Here is a 20895-nt window from a genome sequence, read left to right as displayed (position 1 = left end):
TAACATAGCCGACACCTACATTATATTTATTAACCCCTAATCTGTCCCCCAATTTCGCCGCTACTATATTAAATTTATTAACCCCTAAACCTAAGTCTAAACCTAAGTCTAACAACCCCTAACAAATATAATTTAAATACAACGAAATTAAATTACTACAATTAAATAAATTAATCCTATTTAAAACTAAATACCTATATAATAAACCCTAAGCTAGCTACAATATAACTAATAGTTACATTGTAGCTAGCTTAGGGGTTATATTTACCTAACACTACACTATCATTAAATTAATTTACTAAATTACCTACAATTAAATACAATTAAATTAAATAAACTAAAGTACAAAAAAAAAACACTAAATTACAAAAAATAAAAAATTAATTACAATTTTTTTAAAACTAATTACACCTACTCTAATCTCCCTAACAAAGCATTGCCCCAAAGTAATCAGCTCTTTTACCTGTAAAAAAAATATACAGTACCCCCCCACATTAAAACCCACCACCCACCACCCACACTCCCAACCCTACTCTAAAACCCACCCAATACCCCCTTAATAAAACCTAATACTACCCGCTTGAAGATCACCCTACTTTGAGCCGTCTTCACCCAGCTGGGCACAAGTGGTCCTCCAGAGGGGCAGAAGTCTTTATCCAATCCGGGCAGAAGAGGACCTCCAGACGAGCAGAAGACTTCATCCAGGCGGCATCTTCTATCTTCATCCATCCGGAGTGGAGCGGGTCCATCTTGGAGTCCCTTGAATTCCGATTGGCTGATAGGATTCTATCAGCCAATCGGAATTAAGGTAAGAAAAATCCTATTGGCTGATTCAATCAGCCAATCGGATTGAGATCGCATTCTATTGGCTGGATGAAGACTTCTGCCCCTCTGGAGGACCACTTGTGCCTGGCTGGGTGAATACGGCTCAAGGTAGGGTGATCTTCAAGGGGGTAGTGTTAGTTTTTATTAAGGGGGGATTGGGTGGGTTTTAGAGTAGGGTTGGGAGTGTGGGTGGTGGGTTTTAATTTGGGGGGTATTGTATTTTTTTTTAAAGGTAAAAGAGCTGATTACTTTGGGGCAATGCCCCGCAAAAAGCCCTTTTAAGGGCTATTTGTAATTTTGTATAGGGTAGGGAATTTTATTATTTTGGGGGGCTTTTTTATTTTGTTAGGGGGATTAGAGTAGGTGTAATTAGTTTAAAAAAATTGTAATTATTTTTTTATTTTCTGTAATTTAGTGTTTTTTTGTACTTTAGTTTATTTAATTTAATTGTATGTAATTTAGTAAATTAATTTAATGATAGTGTAGTGTTAGGTATAATTGTAACTTAGGTTAGGATTTATTTTACAGGTAAATGTGTACTTATTTTAACTAGGAAGTTATTAAATAGTTTATAACTATTTAATAACTGTTATACCTAGTTAAAATGAATACAAAGTTGCCTGTAAAATAAATATAAACCCTAAGCTAGCTACAATGTAATTATTAGTTATATTGTAGCTATCTTAGGGTTTATTTTATAGGTAAGTATTTAGTTTTAAATAGGATTAATTTATTTAGTTGTAGTAATTTTATTTCATTTTATTTCAATTATATTTAAGTTAGGGGGCTGTTAGGGTTAGGGTTAGACTTAGGTTTAGGGGTTAATAAATTTAATATACAGTAGTAGCGGCGACGTTGGGGGCGGCAGATTAGGGGTTAATAAATGTAGATAGGTGTCGGCGATGTTAGGGACGGCAGATTAGGGGTTAATAAAATGTAACTAGTGTTTTTTGAGGCGGGAGTGCAGCGGTTTAGGGGTTAATATATTTATTACAGTGGCGACAATGTCCGGTCGGCAGATTAGGGGTTAAAAACTTTATTAAAGTGTTTCCGATGTGGCGGGGGGGGCTCGGTTTAGGGGTTAATAGGCAGTTTATGGGTGTTAATGTACTTTGTAGCACTTTAGTTAAGAGTTTTATGTTACAGTGTTAGCCCATAAAACTCTTAACTACTTACTTTTAAATGCGGTAGGAGTCTTGACAGGAGAGGGTCTACCGCTCACTTCTTCCAAGACTCGTAATACCGGCGTTAGGCAAGTCCCATTAAAAAGATAGGATACGCAATTTACGTAAGGGGATTTGCAGTAAGCTTGAGTCGCGGAGGAAAAGTGAGCGGTAGACCCTCTCCTGCCAGACTCGTAATACCAGCGGGCGTGAAAAAAGCAGCGTTGGGACCTCTCAATGCTGCTTTTTAAGGCTAACGCAAGACTCGTAATCTAGCCGCATGTATACTAATCAGCTGATTATTTCACCTGTGCTCCAGTTCTGATATCCTCAAAATCCTGCCTTTTAGGGAGTCCTGAGGACAGGTTTGAAAACCAGTGAGATAAAGCATGCAATTTTAAACCACTTTCCATTTTATTTGTATTTAATTTGCTTCATTCTCTAAGTATCCTTTGTTGAAAAGCATACATAGGCTGCACATATATGCCTTTAATCATTGGCTCACATGATGTGTTTAGCTAGTTCCCAGAAGTGCTGCTCATTCAACAACCCAGAGAATTAAACAAAATTGATAATAGATGTAGAAAGTTGTTTAAAATGGTATGCTCTATCTGAATTGTGGAAAAAATGGTTTTCATGTCCCTTTAAGTTGTAAGATAGGACTCCAAGAGGATGAGGTAAATTTTGTAAGTTTTTTTTTTTTTTTAATTCATGCAAAGTTATCAAACTGAATTTTACAGTAAAATCCATTATGGTACAAAAATGACTTAAAGGGACAGTCTACACCTTAGTCATCTTAAAGTCTTACCTTAGATTAAGCTGCAAATAGCTTCCTGCGACCCTTTCTATATCATGCAGAAAGAACAGTAAAAAAGTTATTTTAAAATGTTGTGTTGGAGATCCGGTGGGAGGAGCACAGGTGTAAGGTCAGGCAGACACCTGCTCTGTATCCCCTAATGAGCTATTGGCAGCGGGAAAGCGTGCTGAACACCCCAGACCTGGGGCGGGTTATTCAAGCAAATTGTATCTGGCTACCGGCTCTCCTACAGTGCTAAGCTATCGCACTGAAGTTTGCATACTGGCTATATTGTCAGAATCTAAGGAAAAAAATACTAAAAGTTGTAATCCTTTGTCACAGACTCTATCCCTACTCTGATTAAGGGAAAAAGAAGCGCTATCTAAGATTAAAGTATTCCTGGTGGAGCTGCGGGGAGAAAAAAGACCAGGTCTTATACTACACGCCTCTTCCCAGCTTGGTATTGAGCATACAAATACATATCAGTACTTGCAAACTCACCTGAGCAGTAGATATCGCAAGTCTATGCACTAACATTGTTTCATTAGAGTTGCATAGTTCACCTGGAATTCACCTATGCGATCCTGGACTCCCTGGACGAATGTCCATGTGGCTCTCTGAGAGCGGTTCAGGCTGGTCTGTCTGTGGCTGTGCCTGGAGAACATCAAGCCGGGTGGCCCCTGGATATACGGACTAGACCCTCTCTGTCTCCCTTGACGGCTTGGCACTTGATATGACGGAGTGAAATGCTTTTGGACCCCCGGAGGCCAACCGCTGGTGGATACGATCAACTACTGGGAGCTGCATAGTCCAGCCGACTCAGAGCGGAAGAAGAGATTCCCGCTAAGGTCTACGGTCTACTTGTCTTTAGGCTCCCGAGTAAGAAGTCCTTCACCTGAAGCGCGACGAAACTCTCTACCACAGGGGAGCTACCTGCAAAGTGGCTTCAGTCAGAGTTTGTTCATTTGCTTCCGAAGAGGGAGGCTAGAAGCCTGATCACAGAGCCTTTTCCAGTACTGGTATTCCTCCCCCCCGCCGATGCTGCGAGGAGAGGTACCGGACTATTACTCTGTGGAATGTGCTCTCTTTGAGTCTTCACCGCCGGAGCTCTCACTATACCCCCACGGTCCGGGGTCAGGTACTTTTTCTATGTTCCAGGGCGACTTCCCCATTTCCTATATTTCCTATCTGATGCCTGCTAGAACTGGCTTATAGAATCTTTGGCCACTCATCGTGTCAAACCAAATGTACATTATTCTTTATTAGCAGGCATTGGATAGTATAATTGCGCTAACTAGATTAGCTGGTGAAACTGATACAAATTTGTAAAACACTACTATTGTTGTATAACTTTGTTTCTTTTCTTTCTTTTTTTTTCTTTTTTCTCTGTTTTCTTTCCTCCCTATGGTATAAAGGCATATTATTTTGCAAAAAAGGGCCCTAATCTGGGTTATGGAGTAAGGGGGGAAGAAAAGGAGGAAGGAGAGAGTTTGTGCATGATCTCTCTTTCTTAATTTGGCCTATATGGGCCTTTTGAAAATAAAGCAGTAAAGGGTTTTTTTCTGTTAAAAACAATAATATAATTGAGTAAAGGTGAATACAACCTGCATGTAACAGAGCTGTGAATCTTAACCCTTGTCTTGATTGGATATTTATTTTTTGTACAAATAATAGTCCTAGGCTGTTTTCTTTACTAGATAAGTTCATACATAAAACAAAATCCTATGATTGAAAGAGATTATTTGTTTATATTATACTAAACTAAAGTTAAACAAAAAAACTTCCTTGCAAGTCTCAAATTGAGCAATAAACTGTTAGTCACAACATAGAAACCTCTTCACGAAATAGTTAATCTACACACTCCCCCCACACATACACTCCTTTCCCTGGATCTTTTTTTTTTTTTTTCACATTCACTAGTATATGGATACATTTTGTATTACACACACTAAAACTCCCCCCTCCAATATGGCTGCGAGGCAAAGAGAAAAAAGAAATACCAAAGCCACACCAGAAACTATAATAGACACTCACTTCACCAGCACTAATGTTTCACAGATAAATGATCCCATAGACTTGCAAGCTCTAGTCATAAGTATCTCTGAAGCTTTGGCACCCAAATTCGACACTCTTAAAGACGAAATTAAGCAAGACATACATGCTCTAACAACTGAATTTCCTCAGTTCTCAAACAGACTAACAGAGGCTGAACAAAGAATTTCTGACCTAGGAGACAGTTCGATAAGTCATAACACCAAGTTAGACACTATAAACTCTAAATTTACAAAAGTCCAGCTAAAATTAGAAGACCTTGAGAACCGTGCTAGGCGTAACAACTTTAGGGTGATTGGCATACCTGAAGAAAAACAATATGAAGATCTTGATAAATTATTGACGGTAACATTACCACATTTATTACAAATCCCTCAAACCCATCCACGAATAGTGCTAGAAAGAGCGCATAGATTGGGGTGGCAAATCCCAGAGAAAGAAAACCCTAGACCTAGACCAATTATTGCCAAATCCCTTAATTATCAGGATAAACTCTTATTACTACAGCATTTAAAAAAGAATCAGCCTATATTCCTTGGGGGAGCCAAAATCATGCTCTTCCAGGATTTCTCAGCGGACACCTCCGCCAAAAGAAGGGACCTGGCCCCAATATGTACCAAGTTAATAAAGCAAGGCCATCAAGCTACTCTCATTTACCCAGCAAGGCTAAAAATAACAGTCAATAATAACACGCATTTTTTTGACTCAGCCAGGGATGCAGAAACGTTCATATCACAGCAGTTCCCCCCAGAACAGGATAGGGCCCAAACTTAGTACTTTTTCAATAATATTCATTTATGCTATGACATTGGTATTAAAGGATGTTATGAGGGTGTTGACAGTCACATTAGTTTTGGATCATTATTTTTTTTATTTATTTTTTCTCTCCCGCACTCCTGCTCCGGAAGGGTAGAGTATTTTCTTTTTTTTTTTCTTTTACTTTTTTTTCTGTCAGTGTCTTTGAGTTACTCTAGCTCCTTTTTTTATGATGATAGATATGATAAATGGTTTTAAATTAACCTCTTGGAATATTGGGGGTATTACATCACCTATTAAACATAAAGCAATAATTGCACACCTAAGAAAAATACATACAGACATTGCCTTCCTGCAGGAAACTCATTTAAAAGCGGAAGAAGTTCTCAAGTTCAAATGTTCTTGGGTCAATGAAGTTCTTGCATCACCCAGTAGCCAAAGAAAGGGAGGAGTAGCGATCTTATTAGGAAAAAAGATAAAATACCAAGTCCTCCATACTGACGCAGACCCAGAGGGGAGGTTCCTAATGGTAAAAATCAAAATAGATAAGATACTATATACACTTTGCAACATTTATGCCCCTAATATTTTCAGTTTCCCCTTCTGGGAAAAACTTCAAGCTCATATATTGTCTTATGCAGAAGGTTTTCTAATACTGGGAGGGGACTTTAATATGGCACCGCAATATCCCCTAGATAGGCTAAGGCACAAGAGCTCCTCTCTCAGAACCAAAAGAGACAACTTAGAATCTAAAATGTTTCTTAAACTTTTTCAGAGTCTCAGGGCTAGAGATATATGGAGGATGCATAATCCAGATTCTAGGGACTTTACCTGCCTTTCTAAGGCGCATAAGTCACTCTCACGAATTGACTTGTTCCTCCTAGATGAAAGGTTATGCAAATTAAAATTGGATGTGAAGATTCTTCCTATTTGTATCTCGGATCACGCCCCGATTTCTATAGAGTTTCACCCTAGTAACTCTGCTCCAAGATATTCCAGATTCTTCTTTCCAAATTACCTTGCTTCAGATCTTAAATTTAAAAACTGGCTCAACATTAAATTTCAAGAATATGCTTCCTTTAATAAAGAATATATTAATCATCCCATGATGTTTTGGGAAACCGCAAAGGCAGTACTGAGAGGAGAGATTTTAGCTTATACTATAAGCAGGACAAAGAAACTCAAGCTCAGGGAAAGGGAAATTACGAAATCCATTTCTAATTCATATAACTCTTACATATTAGAAAAAACTCCTGGAAACTGGGCACGCTATACTCAGGCGATAAAGGAGAGGGATTCCTTTCTCCTACTTAAGACCTCTCAGAAAGACCTGAAATTTCAAGCTAAACTGTATAGACATGGAAGTAAAACAGGAAAACTCCTTGCAAGGTTAGTAAAGAGAGTCAAAAGTTCATCAGTGATTGATTCATTACAGTTAGGGGATAAAATTATAACATCTTCAGAAGACCTTATCCATTCTTTTTCAGAATATTACCAGGACCTATACTCCTTGAAAACCTCAAACTCCCATGAGCGAGAAACTTTCTGGGATAAAATTGCCTATCACACTGTATCCACGGATTTAGTTGAATCCCTTAATCTTCCCATATCTGAGCCTGAGATTTCAAGAGCAATTCAAGATCTTTCCTTAAATAAAGCTTCGGGCCCTGATGGCCTTCCCAATGAATTTTATAAAATACTTTCCACAACAATACTGCCATACTTATCTCTATTATATAATGATATCTATATAAAGGGCAACACTCCCCCACCTAGCTTTGCTGCATCATATACAACTCTAATTCTTAAACAAGGAAAGGAACCTGACAAAAAGGAATCATATAGGCCCATAGCACTGCTAAATGCGGACTATGAAATAATGTATTCTATTTTAGCCTCAAGGCTTCAATTACTCCTTCCTAATATTATACACAAGGACCAGGCAGGTTTTATACTTAAACGAAATTCGTCAGCTAAAATAAGGGAACTCTTTCTCACCATAGATTACTTCAAAAATACGGAGGAAGTGGAGAGGGGGGAAGAGGGGGACACCCCTGACTCTGCAATTATTTCGATAGACGCTGAGAAAGCCTTTGATTCAGTTCACTTTGTTCATTTACTACACTCTCTTCAACAATTCGGTCTACATTGTAATTTTTTTAACTTTGTCAATAATTTATATAAAACAGCTTCTACTAGGATGTTAGTTAATGGTTTGATCTCCCCAAATATCTTTCTCAGAAGAGGTACCCATCAGGGATGCCCTCTCTCCCCTCTCCTTTTTAATATCTCCATTGAGCCTCTGGCTATCTATGTAAGACAACATCTTGATGGTATTAAGATTGGTAAGAAAGAGATGAAAATAGCATTATACGCCGATGATATTTTAATATATATTTCAAAAACCTCTATTAATATCCCTAAATTAATATCAATCATTCAACAATTTGGTGCTTTTTCTGGCTATAGGGTGAATACGTCAAAATCTGAACTACTTTGGATTAAACAATCTAAGGATTCTCTTGTCAATATACCATTTAAATTGGTGGCTGGTTCCTTCAGATATCTAGGTATCATGATCTCTTCTAATCCAGACTCGTGGTATAATCTTAACATACTTCCAGTATTGAATAAAATCAAGGAAAACTTGAAAAATTGGCCAAAACCTCCCTCTTTCCTTATCTGGCCGCATCGCTCTTTATAAAATGGTTTGCCTTCCAAAGTTATTATACGTTTTACAAAATACTCCTCTGATTCTTAAAACTAAAGATGTTCTAATATTCAACACTGTCTTGAGAAAATTTATTTGGCAAAATAAAAAGCCCAGAATTTCCTTATTCAAACTATCTCTTCCTAGAAAATATGCGGGGCTAGCTTTACCAGATATCAAACTTTATAACTATGTTTTCTTGGTTCGCCTGATCATAGACTGGATGTCGGAGAAAGACTATGTCACCAACAAAGAGCTTGAATAAAATGTATTATATCCATATGCCCCTCTAGCAGGTATTCATTGCACTATGAATTCCCTACCAAAAGAAGTGAAAAAAATGAAAACTTTGCTTAATCCTCTACAGGCCTGGTGGAAAGTGTGTAAACTTCTTAACCTGGAACATGGGGTGTCTAAATTTATGCCAAAAGTAGGTAATTCACAATTTCAGGCTAGTCTTCACTCTTCTCCTTTTCAAAGATGGGAGGCTTTGGGTTTAATTAAAGTTTTTCAGCTATTAGACTTTGACAGGAAGTGTATAAAAACTTTTGGTTCTTTAAGAGAGGAGTTTAATCTCTTTCATAAAGAGTTCTTCACTTACCTTCAAGTAAGGCACTTTGCCTTGAGTCTAGTAAATCATTTTGGCTGGAACTGGACATCGGGGACTGTAGAAAAATGGCTACTCTTAGCAAAAAATGGCTGTATGTCAATCTCTCCTATCTATCTAGACTTAAGTTCTTTAAAAGGCAATCTAAACTTGGAAAAAATATCTGCTAACTGGGCGGTGGCTTTAACACAAAACCCTGGGGATACTAGTTTAATTCAATCCTCAATATTAGAGGTCTCACAAATTACTCGCTCCTCTTCTTGGAGAGAAACACACATAAAATTGTTACTTATAACCTTTTTTACCCCCGAGAAAGCCGCTTGGTGTGGGAATTCCGATTTCAACTTATGTCCTAGATGTTCCTTACCATCGGCCAATCTTCTACACATGTTCTGGCAGTGCCTGAATATTCAACAATTTTGGCTGAAAATACAATATTTGCTTAAGACACTGGGAATCTCCCCTCTGACTCTATCGCCAGTATATATCGTTTTCCTCTGGAAGGATTTGGAGGACCGGCCGGCAAATACTAAAATTGTTAATTTAGCTATATTAGCAGCAAGATATCTAATTCCTAAAAAATGGAAAAATAGGACAACCCCCAGTATCCAAGAGGTTAAAAATTGTCTTAAAAAACAATGCATTCTTGAACAGATAGACACTGATCTAAATGACGAAAGAGACGTTACTCTATTTTTTAGAAAGTGGTCAGCCTTTATCAAATCTTTTCCCCCGAGTGAAATTGATAACCTAATTTATCCTTTTTAGAAATACTGAATTAGTCTTGCTCGGCTTATGGTAATATTCTGTCTTTTTTATTGTTTTTCTTTTTCTGCCCCCCTTTTTTTTTCTGTTTTTATTTTGGTTAAGAATAAATAGGGAAAAAAATATTTCAACAGTAAATTACAAAGATTAAGGAATATTAGATTGAAACCATATAATAAGACTAATATGGATTGAAAAAGTTTACAAAATATAAAAGGGTTTCCTCTTCGCTTTGTTTATTTTTATAATAGGCACAATATTTTGTGGAATGTGTATTGATGTTTGGTTTTCAACTGTTTGTTTACTTTTTTTTTGCTTGCTTTTCCTTGGAAGTTATATAAAAATGTATAAACCTGTTGAAGTATAATAAAAATGATATATAAAAAAAAATAAAAAAATGTGTTTCTGGCCAGTTCGAAATGGCTGCCGAGTTCCGCCCACTGATGACATCATGATCTGGGCTGCATATTGCTTCTAATCACAAAAGGTTCACTAGTTGGATTCAACAGACTGTCAATGCTATTCAGCAGAGTGTCTAGATGCAGCCCAGATTGTGAGGTCATCAGTGGGCAGAGCTTGGCAGCCATTTCAAACTGGCCAGAAACAATATTCATTTTAAAATAACTTTTTTACTGTTCCTGCTGCATGATATAGAAAGGGTGCAGGAGGCTATTTGCAGCTTAATCTAAGGTAAGACTTTAAGATGACTAAGGTGTAGACTGTCCCTTTAACAATGTAATCAGGGATGGTCATGCTAGGCGGAGTTGTCTGTATGGCTCTCTGCTTGAGTTGTTTTTTGTACTGTACTGACAAAGAGCTAGATTATGAGTGGCACACTAACTGCTGTGCGCAATTGATAAGGGGTTTATTGCAGCTCTACACACATAAGAAGTAGCACTCGTATTACAGGTTCAAAGTAAACAAGTTCGCTTGATCACAATTGAATTTAATGCGCGTCAGGATAGCGCAACTTCAGAGCTCTGGTTAACTGTTACACTTGACTAAAAAGTTGCACAAAACACATCAAAATTATATTTAAAGGGAAGGTGGGAGTTGAATGCCGAGCTAAGTGGATGCAGCAAGAAGGAGCTCCTGAGAGAAATATTGATTAAACTCTTTATTAGCTTATTAGAGACTTGTTATTTGGGGTATTTTTGCCCATGAGCTACAGGCGTCACATACCCTAAGTAAACAGCTTTTAAAAGGCAGAGAAAGAAGGAAAAGAGGATCTTAAAAACTGCTTTATCGAGCTGCCGCTGCAGACTGAAGCGCCATCTTGGAGGAGCGTGTCTTGCTGCCCGACATGGTGACCCAAGAGAGCCTCCTTTTACAGGTGCAGACACTGTTTGCTGAATTTGAGCACCAGATACATCGTAGATTTGACCGGCTCATGGAAATCATGGGCATAGAGGAGGACCGGGCTGACTAAAGCTGAAGAAACTATTCCCGGGCTCCAACACAGCGGCCTATATGGGAGTGAGGGCTACGCTCCCAAAGGGGCCATTAAAACAGAGGGTTGTGAGCCTTACATGGAGGAGATAACAGAAGGAGGACAGAAATGTGCTAATATCGAGACGCTGTATAGGATTAGCACCTATGCCGAGAAGGACCCTCCGCCCAGCGCCTGTACGTCAGAGATAATATTGGGCCTACCAACAGCCATCTCCCTGCTTGCCGAGCCAGACCCCGCATCGCATGGGGATGGAGCATTGGCGGCTCAGGTTGAGCAACTACATCCTGGACTGTTGAAGGAGAGTGAGACGGGGCGGGAGGGTGTAATACATTTGTCGCACAACCGGGACGCTATCCCACTTGGGATACTCGCCAGGAGGCGAAGAAGGTACTTGAATTTTGTGTGGGGGCGCCTAGAGGTGCGGCCACCTATGTTTTGGTTAACTTCCAGAGCTGTGACTGTTCTGGGTCGTGGAACCTGGGAGATACTCTCCTACCCAGAAAGTTGTGTTTAATTTCCTTAGAGCGATCTGGAGTAGGGTAACTTGAACACTAAGAACTATGGCGCCGGGCGGGAACTTCACATGCCGCCCAGTGCCCTGCTCTCCAATCTATTCCTGTTCTAGGCTGCCTTATAGTGTTGGAGGTTACTATATATATTAAAGCCATTGTCTTATTGAGTTTATTTAGCAGACCATAGAACAGTTATCATATTGGGGTATTTATCACAACTGTAAGCAAGCATTCTACTATATTTATATTCATTGCTAGAGTGTTCAAGGATACCAAAGGGTTACACCTCTGCTTTCATGTTCTCATGGTATCCCTAGATATCTATACATGTTAATCTTGTGCAGATAATACTGTGTTTCTACTATACGGATGGCAGGATATGCTCTAATGTATATACAAGTCACTGTAACCATATATGAGGACCTAAAGTGTGAATGGCATAAGACAATGGTGATTACAGCACTTGTTTTAATTTCCTGCATGTAATTACACTCAGATCCCATGTGCATGTCTCCCTCGATACTATAACATTTTAGTCTCTACATAAACCCTTGCAAAGTACTCAGTCTGTGACGGGGGCCTCCCTGGGCGATGGTCTAATTAAGTTTGACCTACTAGACTTGCACCCCTACTGATGAGGTCTAGCTTATTATTTTAGTGCTATATTCTCCCCAACCGGTAGCCTATAGTGTGTTGCACATCCCCTAGACTAGTAGAGAAAGCATAGGGGTATATGTAATAGGATCATATTTACATCTAAAGTGTAGTTCAATAATAAGTATGAGTGCTACTGCAAATGCGCTATATATGCCTTTTGTCTTATTGGGAACGATATGTATATGTATGTAGTAGCCACAATAGGGGGTAATGTTATAAAGCCATAATAGCGCATCAGATTGGTCCTGTCAGCGGTCGAGACAGGGTACTTTCTTGAGATCCTCTATGCTCTAGTGAGTTAGGTCACAATACTTATAGCCCCTGTCCTTTAGATATATTTATTACTATGGGATGTTAACTACTTTATATGTATAAGCTATCTATCCTATGTCAGAAAGTTTTCTAATATCAGTGCATTAACTGGGACAACGATTGGATTAGTGTTTCCGCTAATATATATTAAGTGGATCAAACGAATAGTGTGTTCAGGAATTTACTGGGGATTAACTCTTTACGTGATATGTCCCGTACGTAGATTATATTACATCTAACTAACATTCCAGCAAACTATTATTATGCACAAATAGCCACATATTAGATTTAACGTCCCTAAAGTTAATCTTAAGTGGAATTCTGAAGCTCCCGGCTATACGTGATGTTCAATGAGAATGTTCCCTTGGCACTACTGTAGTCCCCTCCAAAAAATATATATTCGTCAAGTTTGTGAGAGAGCGCATTTATAGTATGAGTATCTTAATTTGTACTACCTCTTTAATGAAGGGAAAATCATTACCAGGTCTGGATCCGCCCCCCCCCCCCACACACACATATCTGTGTGGCAAGGGATAAATAATTTATCCCCCACACTCCCTTTTGGCAGAGTGAAGTAGTCTCTGCTCTGTCCGTAGAGCCTTGGTTTTTGCTTGTACTTATAGTAGTGTGCAGATGGCTCGCCGGATCTTATTACTGATAGTTCCAGTATGATTATTCCTACGTGTCTCAATATCTGAAGTTTGTCTATCCCTATAATCTTTAATTTTCAACATAACTTTTACCCTATATATTTATTCACTATAGTTGAATTTAGGCTGTGAGGATCAAGGTTTAAGTGGATTAGTTGCGATAAATGCAGATGTTTTCAATGTGAGAACGCTTTATTTTTGTTACTCTGTGTCTGTCACAGTAATGGTAACGTGAATAACTCTATTGTCATCTATTTTAGTACTTGGAATAATTCACGTAACCCATATAAGACCAACTTGTACCACTAGTTCACACTTGTCATTATGTTATACTGTGTTATGTCTAGTTCTTACTGTAGCCATAGGATGCTATTGTATTAATAATGTGTCTTCAACTATATTCTAGATTTCAGATCCCTTATGTGGATCTCTGTCCCATTGAGGATACTATGCAGATTTATCAGTAAAATGAGGTGAAATGTTGTAGGGTGATATTTGGAACCGACTAAGTGAGATGGAATTTCCTACTAGTTGGGATATTTAACTATGTATTTAATGTACCTTGCATTACTGTACTTGTGTTGTTGCCCTACAACTTGTAATTGTTTTGTGTATCTTTTCATCACCTCAATAAAAATATTAAAAAAAAAAAAAAAAAAAAATTATATTTAAAGGTACAGTTACACCAATACTAACACTAGCTAATAAAATTAAAAAAAAAAAAACGTTATAAGGGCTCAAAGATATGAGGTTTCAGAAGTTAGAAGAAAGAAAGGTAAAGGTATGCAGTGGTCTTTAACATAGACATACACATGTCTAAATATGTATATGTATTGTATGTATATATATATATATATATATACGCGCATCGGGTTAGCTCTCGTGCACAAACTTTTTACTTTCAACTTGTAATACGTTTGCTACCCAACGCACGCAAAACGCCTCCGTCTATTAGAGTTAACATGCGAGCAGTGAAGGAACGCAAAACTACCGATCCACTCCTAATCTAGCCCAAAATGTTTAAAGGACCAGCCAACACTGTAGATTTGCATAATCAACAAATGCAAGATAACAAGACAATGCAATAGCACTTAAATTCATTTAGTCTGAACTTCAAATGAGTAGTAGATTTTTTTTCTGACAATTTTAAAAGTTATGTCTTTTTCCACTCCCCCTGTACCATGTGACAGCCATCAGCCAATCACAAATGCATACACGTACCATGTGACAGCAATCAGCCATTCACAAATGCATACACACTTATTCTTGCACATGCTCAGTAGGAGCTGGTGACTCAAAAAGTTTAAATAAAAAAAAGACTGTGCCCATTTTGTTAATGGAAGTAAATTAGAAAATTGTTTAAAATTGCATACTCTATCTGAATAATAAAAGTTTAATTTTGATTGAGTGTCCCTTTAACTGTTTTATCTTGACTTAATTGATCAAAATTCACAATATAATTATTTTACTTACAGATCCATATAAAAGTCCTGTAGAATCCATAGCCAAATAATTCTCACTTTCTGTGCTTTTAATGCAAACCACGCCCACGCTTTCTGCATTTAATTGCATCTTAACTGAAAATAGGAGATAAATCAAGGTTAGCAGAGATAAAAGTGAAGGCTCAAAGCATCAATATACATACATTTAGTGGCACTATACGATAGCAGCAAGATTTACCATGTTAAGAAGAATATCAGTGATAAAACAAGTAGGGGTTTGTCATAACAGAAACAGCTAGATATGTTTAAAAATATGTAAACGATTTCTAGTCTAACTGGATATGAATGTATTTATATACTGTACATATCATGTATATCAATAATTAAGCAATGGATTACAATAGATGTTGCAAAAAATAAAACACACTTTGCATTTGTTTTGCAGCCAATTGACATACCCGTTGAATAAAATATTGAGCATTATTTATTTTACCTCCTGTGTTGAGGTCAGCTAGGGACAGATATAAATGATGTCCTGTATCGATCAAGCAATTATTATGTATCATAGTTAAGGTACTGAACCCGACATTATGCACTATAGCCTTTCTGGGGACTGTGGAAAACCACAATTTAAAGGGACAGTCAAAACAAAAATTGTTATTGTTTAAAAAGTTAGATAACTACCTATTCCCCAGCTTTGCACAACCAACATTGTTATATTAATATACTTTATAACACTTAAACCTCTAAATTTCTGTCTGTTTCTAAGCCACTATACAGCTTTTTAATCACATGCTTTTTTTATTTGCTTTTCACAACAGGAGACTGCTAGTTCATGTGGGAATTATATAGATAGCATTGTGCTCATGCCCTTGCTTAGATACAAGGCAATCACAGAAGTTATAAAAGTATATTAATATAACCATGTTGGCTGTGCAAAACTGGGAAATGGGTAATAAAGGGATTGTCTATCTTTTTAAACAATAAAACAATTTGAGTTGTCTGTCCCTTTAAATTAGGAGGACTTGAAATTAGTGACCCATTACACAATCTTTTTTACAATTGTACAATACAGAATTTATCTGTATGGAATACGCAATAAAGAATGAGCACTCTGCTATAGAGAAATATCCCTAGTAATTGCACATTATCTTTTTCTAAGGCATTTATATGTGTGTACACAGATATTTTTACACTCACACACAGATTTTTAACCCAGTGTACACAAATAAATGACACATATGTGAATTATTATTACTACAACAACTATACATTTCAAATTTGACCTGTATGTCCCTTTCAGACAAAATACTGGCAAGTATAAAGAAAAGCAATCAAGACAACCTACTATTATTATTTTTTAGTATAAAATACAGTACATTTTCATCTCTTTACCGGTTTGGATTCAACAAGCTTTGTAAATTAAGTGGTGCAAAGGTTATTCGGAAGAATACGTTTCCTGTCCCTGGCAGTGGATTTTCACAGTTAATTAACAAGATCAATATGTGTTAAATGAGTGAATTCATCACAAAGGGAAATGACAAATTATCTATGCTATACTTGTAGAATAATAAATACGTTGCATCTATCTATGGCTTTCCAGGTGCGAGAAACCGTTTAATTCAGTACTACATAAAATTAAGTTAGCTCAAAACATGAAGTGATTAACTTGTTTAAGTTGTATTCAAAAACGTTGTTCTTGTTTCTAAAGGATTGATCTCATGGAAGTTATGCCAACTATATTTCATGAAAAAGCTACAGACTAAAGACAAAAGGGTAGATTTACCAAGCAGCAGATGCTGCAATCTACCCCCCAAGTTTCCGGCTCTTTAACTCATTCGCCACCTCTGAGGTGGCGCGCAGCAATCATCCTGATCAGATACGATTGGGATGATTGACACCCCCTGCTAGCGGCCGCAAATGTGCAGGGGGCTGCTTGTGCAATATTAAATGTGACAGCGTATGCTGTCGGCATTTAGCGATGTTGGGCGGACATGATTCGCCACAGCAAATCATGTCCGCCCGCAGCTTGAAAATTTGGCCCCAAACTTTCAAATAATGTATTTATTTATTTTACATATTGTATAAGTATTTGTTGAAAAAGCACAGGTTTTAGATACAGTTTATAGAGACTTTTGTTTTTATATATATGTTTCCGGAGTCCTATGCTTTCATATTTACCACTGCACAAATGTATGCTGTTTTTCCTATCTTTTATTTGATCATCCAATGCGTCTAACATCCCTATAATCCAACTGTAAAGTTTACATATCTGGTTCTAAGGAAGAAATTTCCATGGCTAACAATAACATTTGTAGGTACTGGCAATATATGCTACCGGATTAAGTTTGTGCATTTAAATTTTTTAAACTTTTGAAAATAATTTAATAACAACCTATCCAGTTATATTTTCTTGCTGCCATAACACAATATTTATATTCAATGGCAAAAAAAAAGCAGGTAAAATGCAGGAACGTGTCTGGTTTAATTGCTTAAAGGAACAGTAAAGTCAAAATTAAACTTTCATGATTCAGATAGAGCAGACAATTTTAAGCAACTTTCTAATTTACTCATATTATCATTTTTCTTCCTTCTCTTGGTATCTTTATTTGAAAAAGTAGGAATGTAAGCTTAAGAGACAGCCCATTTTTGGTTTAGAACCTGGGTTGCTCTTTGCTTATTGGTGGCTAAATGTAGCCACCAAACATGAGCGCTAGCCAGGGTGCTGAACTAAAAATGGGTCAGCTTCTTAGCTTACATTCCTACTTTTTCAAATAAAGATACCAAGAGAACAAAGAAAAAATGATAATAGGAGTAAATGAGAGGGTTGCTTAAAATTACATGCTCTATCTGAATCATGAAAGAAAAAAAATTGTGTTTACTATCCCTTTAATCTCCGCAATGCATTTAAAAACAGCTTCTTTTTTACTATATATAAATATGTTAATGTTCCTTATTTTTAGTCAGGTGAAATATCATCTGTCATTAGCAGCACGTAAATATCAATATTATTATTATTATCGGTTATTTGTAGAGCGCCAACAGATTGCGCAGCTCTACTTATCAATTAAATGACTGAAACTTAAATACAGTTTCTTACTTGTCTCTTGTTCCAATTACAGTTCCATTATGTGCAAAAAAGTACCCTCCATCACTGCAGTATAGAGGATTTGGTTTCTTATAATTGACCTATGGAATTATACCTAAGTAGACTCAGGAGAAGCAGTGCACTTGGGGGGGTTGGGCAGCTGGTGATTAAAAGATATATATATATATATATATATATATATATATATATATATATATATATATATATATATATAAAAATATATATATATAAAGTAAATTGGAAGGTTGGAAATGAAACTCTAACCCCAATATGCTACATGCAACCACAGTTGAAAAGGGCATCACTCCTCTGTGTATGACCTTTCCAGTTAACAAAAACACATACAATATTTTTAGGAGGGCACAGAGTTTAAAAGGACATTAAACCCCCATTTTTTCTTTCATGATTCAGAGTGGGCATGTATTTTTAAAACTTTCCTATTTACTTCTATTATCAAATATTCTTAGTTCTCTTAGTATCTTTTGTTGAAAATACAGTAGCTCAGGAGCGTGCACATGTCTGGAGCACTATATGGCAGCAGTTTTGCAAGAATATTGTCTGTTTACAAGAACACTGGATGGCAGCACTATTTCCTGCTGTGTTAGTGCTCCAAGCACCTACCTATGTATCTCTTCAACAAAGAATACCATGAGAACAAAGCAAATTTGATAGCAGTTAAATGATATTCTCTGTCTGAATGACAAAATAAAATGCATATCCCTTTAAAGGGCCATGACACCCAAATGTTAAAACACTTGAAAGTGATGCAGCATAGCTGTAAAAAGCTGACTAGAAAATATCACCTGAACATCTCTATGTAAAAAAGAAATATATTTTACCTCAAAAGTTCCTCACTCAGTATTCATATCCCATTGCAGCAAAGCAGTATGTCTGTCCCAGGACAGCTAAGGGAGTGAGCCTTCGTGTACACCCATCTTATTTCCCTATTCAGTTTAAGGAAGTTTACTATGAAATCTCATGAGAGTTAAGTCAAATCTCATGAGATCATGACCTCAGCACTGTTGATGCTGATTGGCTGCTGTTCATTTCTTCTTCTTTTTTTTTTTTTTACCTGCAGCTGGGCAGCAACTTAAAGGGACATGAAAACCATTTTTTTTTTCATGATTTAGAAAGAGCATACAATTCTGAACAACTTTCTAATTTACTTCTATTATCTAATTTGCTTCATTCTCTTGATATTCTTTGCTGGAAAGCATATCTAGATATGCTTAGTAGCTGCTGATTGGTAGCTGCACAAAGATGCCTCCTGTGATTGGTTCACCTTGTGCATTGCTATTTCTTCATTAAAGTATATATAAAGAATGAAGCAAATTAGGTAATAGAAGTAAATTGGAATGTTGTTTAAAATTGTATTCTCTACCTTAATCATGAAAGAAAATGTTTGGGTATAGTGTCCCTTTAAGTATAACTTTTTACACAGAACTTACTCTAATGAGCTGAGGAAGTTGTGAGGAAAAATATCTTCCTTTTTTACATAGAGATGCTCAGGTGATATTTTCCTGTCAGCTTTTTACAGTTATACTGCATTAGTTTCAAGTGATTTAGCTTATGAGTATTATGTCCCTTTAAATCTAAACTCTGTTGGTTTAGGACATTTCAGTATGAGCACTCATACATGAATCCAGTACAGTATCCATAAAAAGTAATTTAGTATTTTTAAGTTGCAGGTTATTTAATACAAGTCTCCTGTAATAACCAAATAAAGTATTTGCAAGATTGCCACTCAGTGTGGAGAGAAAATGTGAAAAAAACATATCCTCTGGTGAGACATTTAGAGCAGAGGTTTCTGGAATCACCACCTGCGGTTTGGTTACAGAAAGAAATTTGAGGACCCACAGAAATGCTACATGTTTTTTTTCCCCCCAACTATTTTGATATGATTAAATTTAGTCCACACTATTTGCAGTTTGAAAAAATATAAATATTGTTGCCAAAAAAACAGGACTTTTTTCTTGAGATGTCATGTGAAGTTGCTTGCTTGTCCTAAATTGGGTGGATTGTCCGCTCGTGACGTCACCACGCAATGCAAGAGCACGAGCAAGATAGTGGGCGGCGGTACGAGAGAGATGTGCTAACTGCGCCGTCCGCCTTGTCTGGTGTCACCACCATGGAGGTGAAGCCCTGAATTTAGGGGTGTCCTATGAAGAGTGGTTACAAGTATCGCTGCCAGGCGGGTCCAGAGGAGGAGTGAGAAGCGGCCTGAGTTGCTCCACGAGAGGCCTGGTTGGTCTAGGGTCTGGGTTGGGAATACAGACTCGGCTATTAGAGTGGCCCTGCTGGAAAATCAGGAATTGGCCGTTACATTGCCTTAGACTGCCAACGAGAGGCCCTCTCCAATCCCCTATTATTAGGATAAGAAGGTACATTGCCCATAAGAAACAGCAACTACATGACAAAACGGGGCTACAGATAGGAGGAACGCCCTTCTTTTGACCTGTTGGATAAAGTGGGGAGACTAACATACTAACATGCTGTCTGGACATTGAACACAGAGAAATTGCCTGGTAAATTGCCTAATAGGCAGAATTGGCTGCTGTATTAAAGGGACAACTATACTCTTTATGTCACCCACTGATATACTTTATGTCATCCACTGAACTGATGCATATGCTTTTATCATTGTAGGGACAATAAAATTAATATTTGTTCTTGGTTATAGATGACCAGCTTTGCCTGAAAAGAACTTTGAATGCAGTAAAAACTGTTCAGCAAATAATCAGATTTTTGCATGGGTACATGGGTCTGAACCCTATGCGTTGCTGATCATTTAAATTTGAACACCTAGAATAGCAACCTGTGCAGTTAGTATATGCAGCTGTTGTGATACTATACTGAGAGAGTGCACTTTTTCATTAGCCAGCTGCAATGTCTTTGAGGACTGCTTAATTTGTCGTTGAGGGGGGCCCTGGAAGCTGAATCGGGCTAAATGTATAAAGATAAAATGATTTTCTTGTGGTTTTTTCTGGCTATATTGCTTGTAAAGCCTATGGCTAAATATATTAACCAAGCAAAAATGTCTCCTAAACCTAAACATTTAGAAAAGAAAACAGGCAGGGTTATTACTT

General features: G+C 37.3%; 1 protein-coding gene across 1 annotated transcript in view; it reads right to left on the bottom strand.

Annotated features, from left to right (window-relative positions):
* The window catches only part of FGF1 (fibroblast growth factor 1), a 301045-nt gene that overhangs the window by 28055 nt on the left and 252095 nt on the right, over positions 1-20895 (bottom strand). The window contains exon 3 of the mRNA XM_053717162.1: positions 14732-14835. Within this exon, the coding sequence (XP_053573137.1) occupies positions 14732-14835 (104 nt within the window). The remainder of the gene's footprint in view (positions 1-14731; positions 14836-20895) is intronic.

The sequence above is a fragment of the Bombina bombina genome, chromosome 6 (assembly GCF_027579735.1).
Source record: "Bombina bombina isolate aBomBom1 chromosome 6, aBomBom1.pri, whole genome shotgun sequence".
NCBI lineage: Eukaryota > Metazoa > Chordata > Amphibia > Anura > Bombinatoridae > Bombina > Bombina bombina.
Note: the sequence above shows the minus strand (reverse complement) of the source record. Positions and strands in the feature narration are given on the sequence as shown.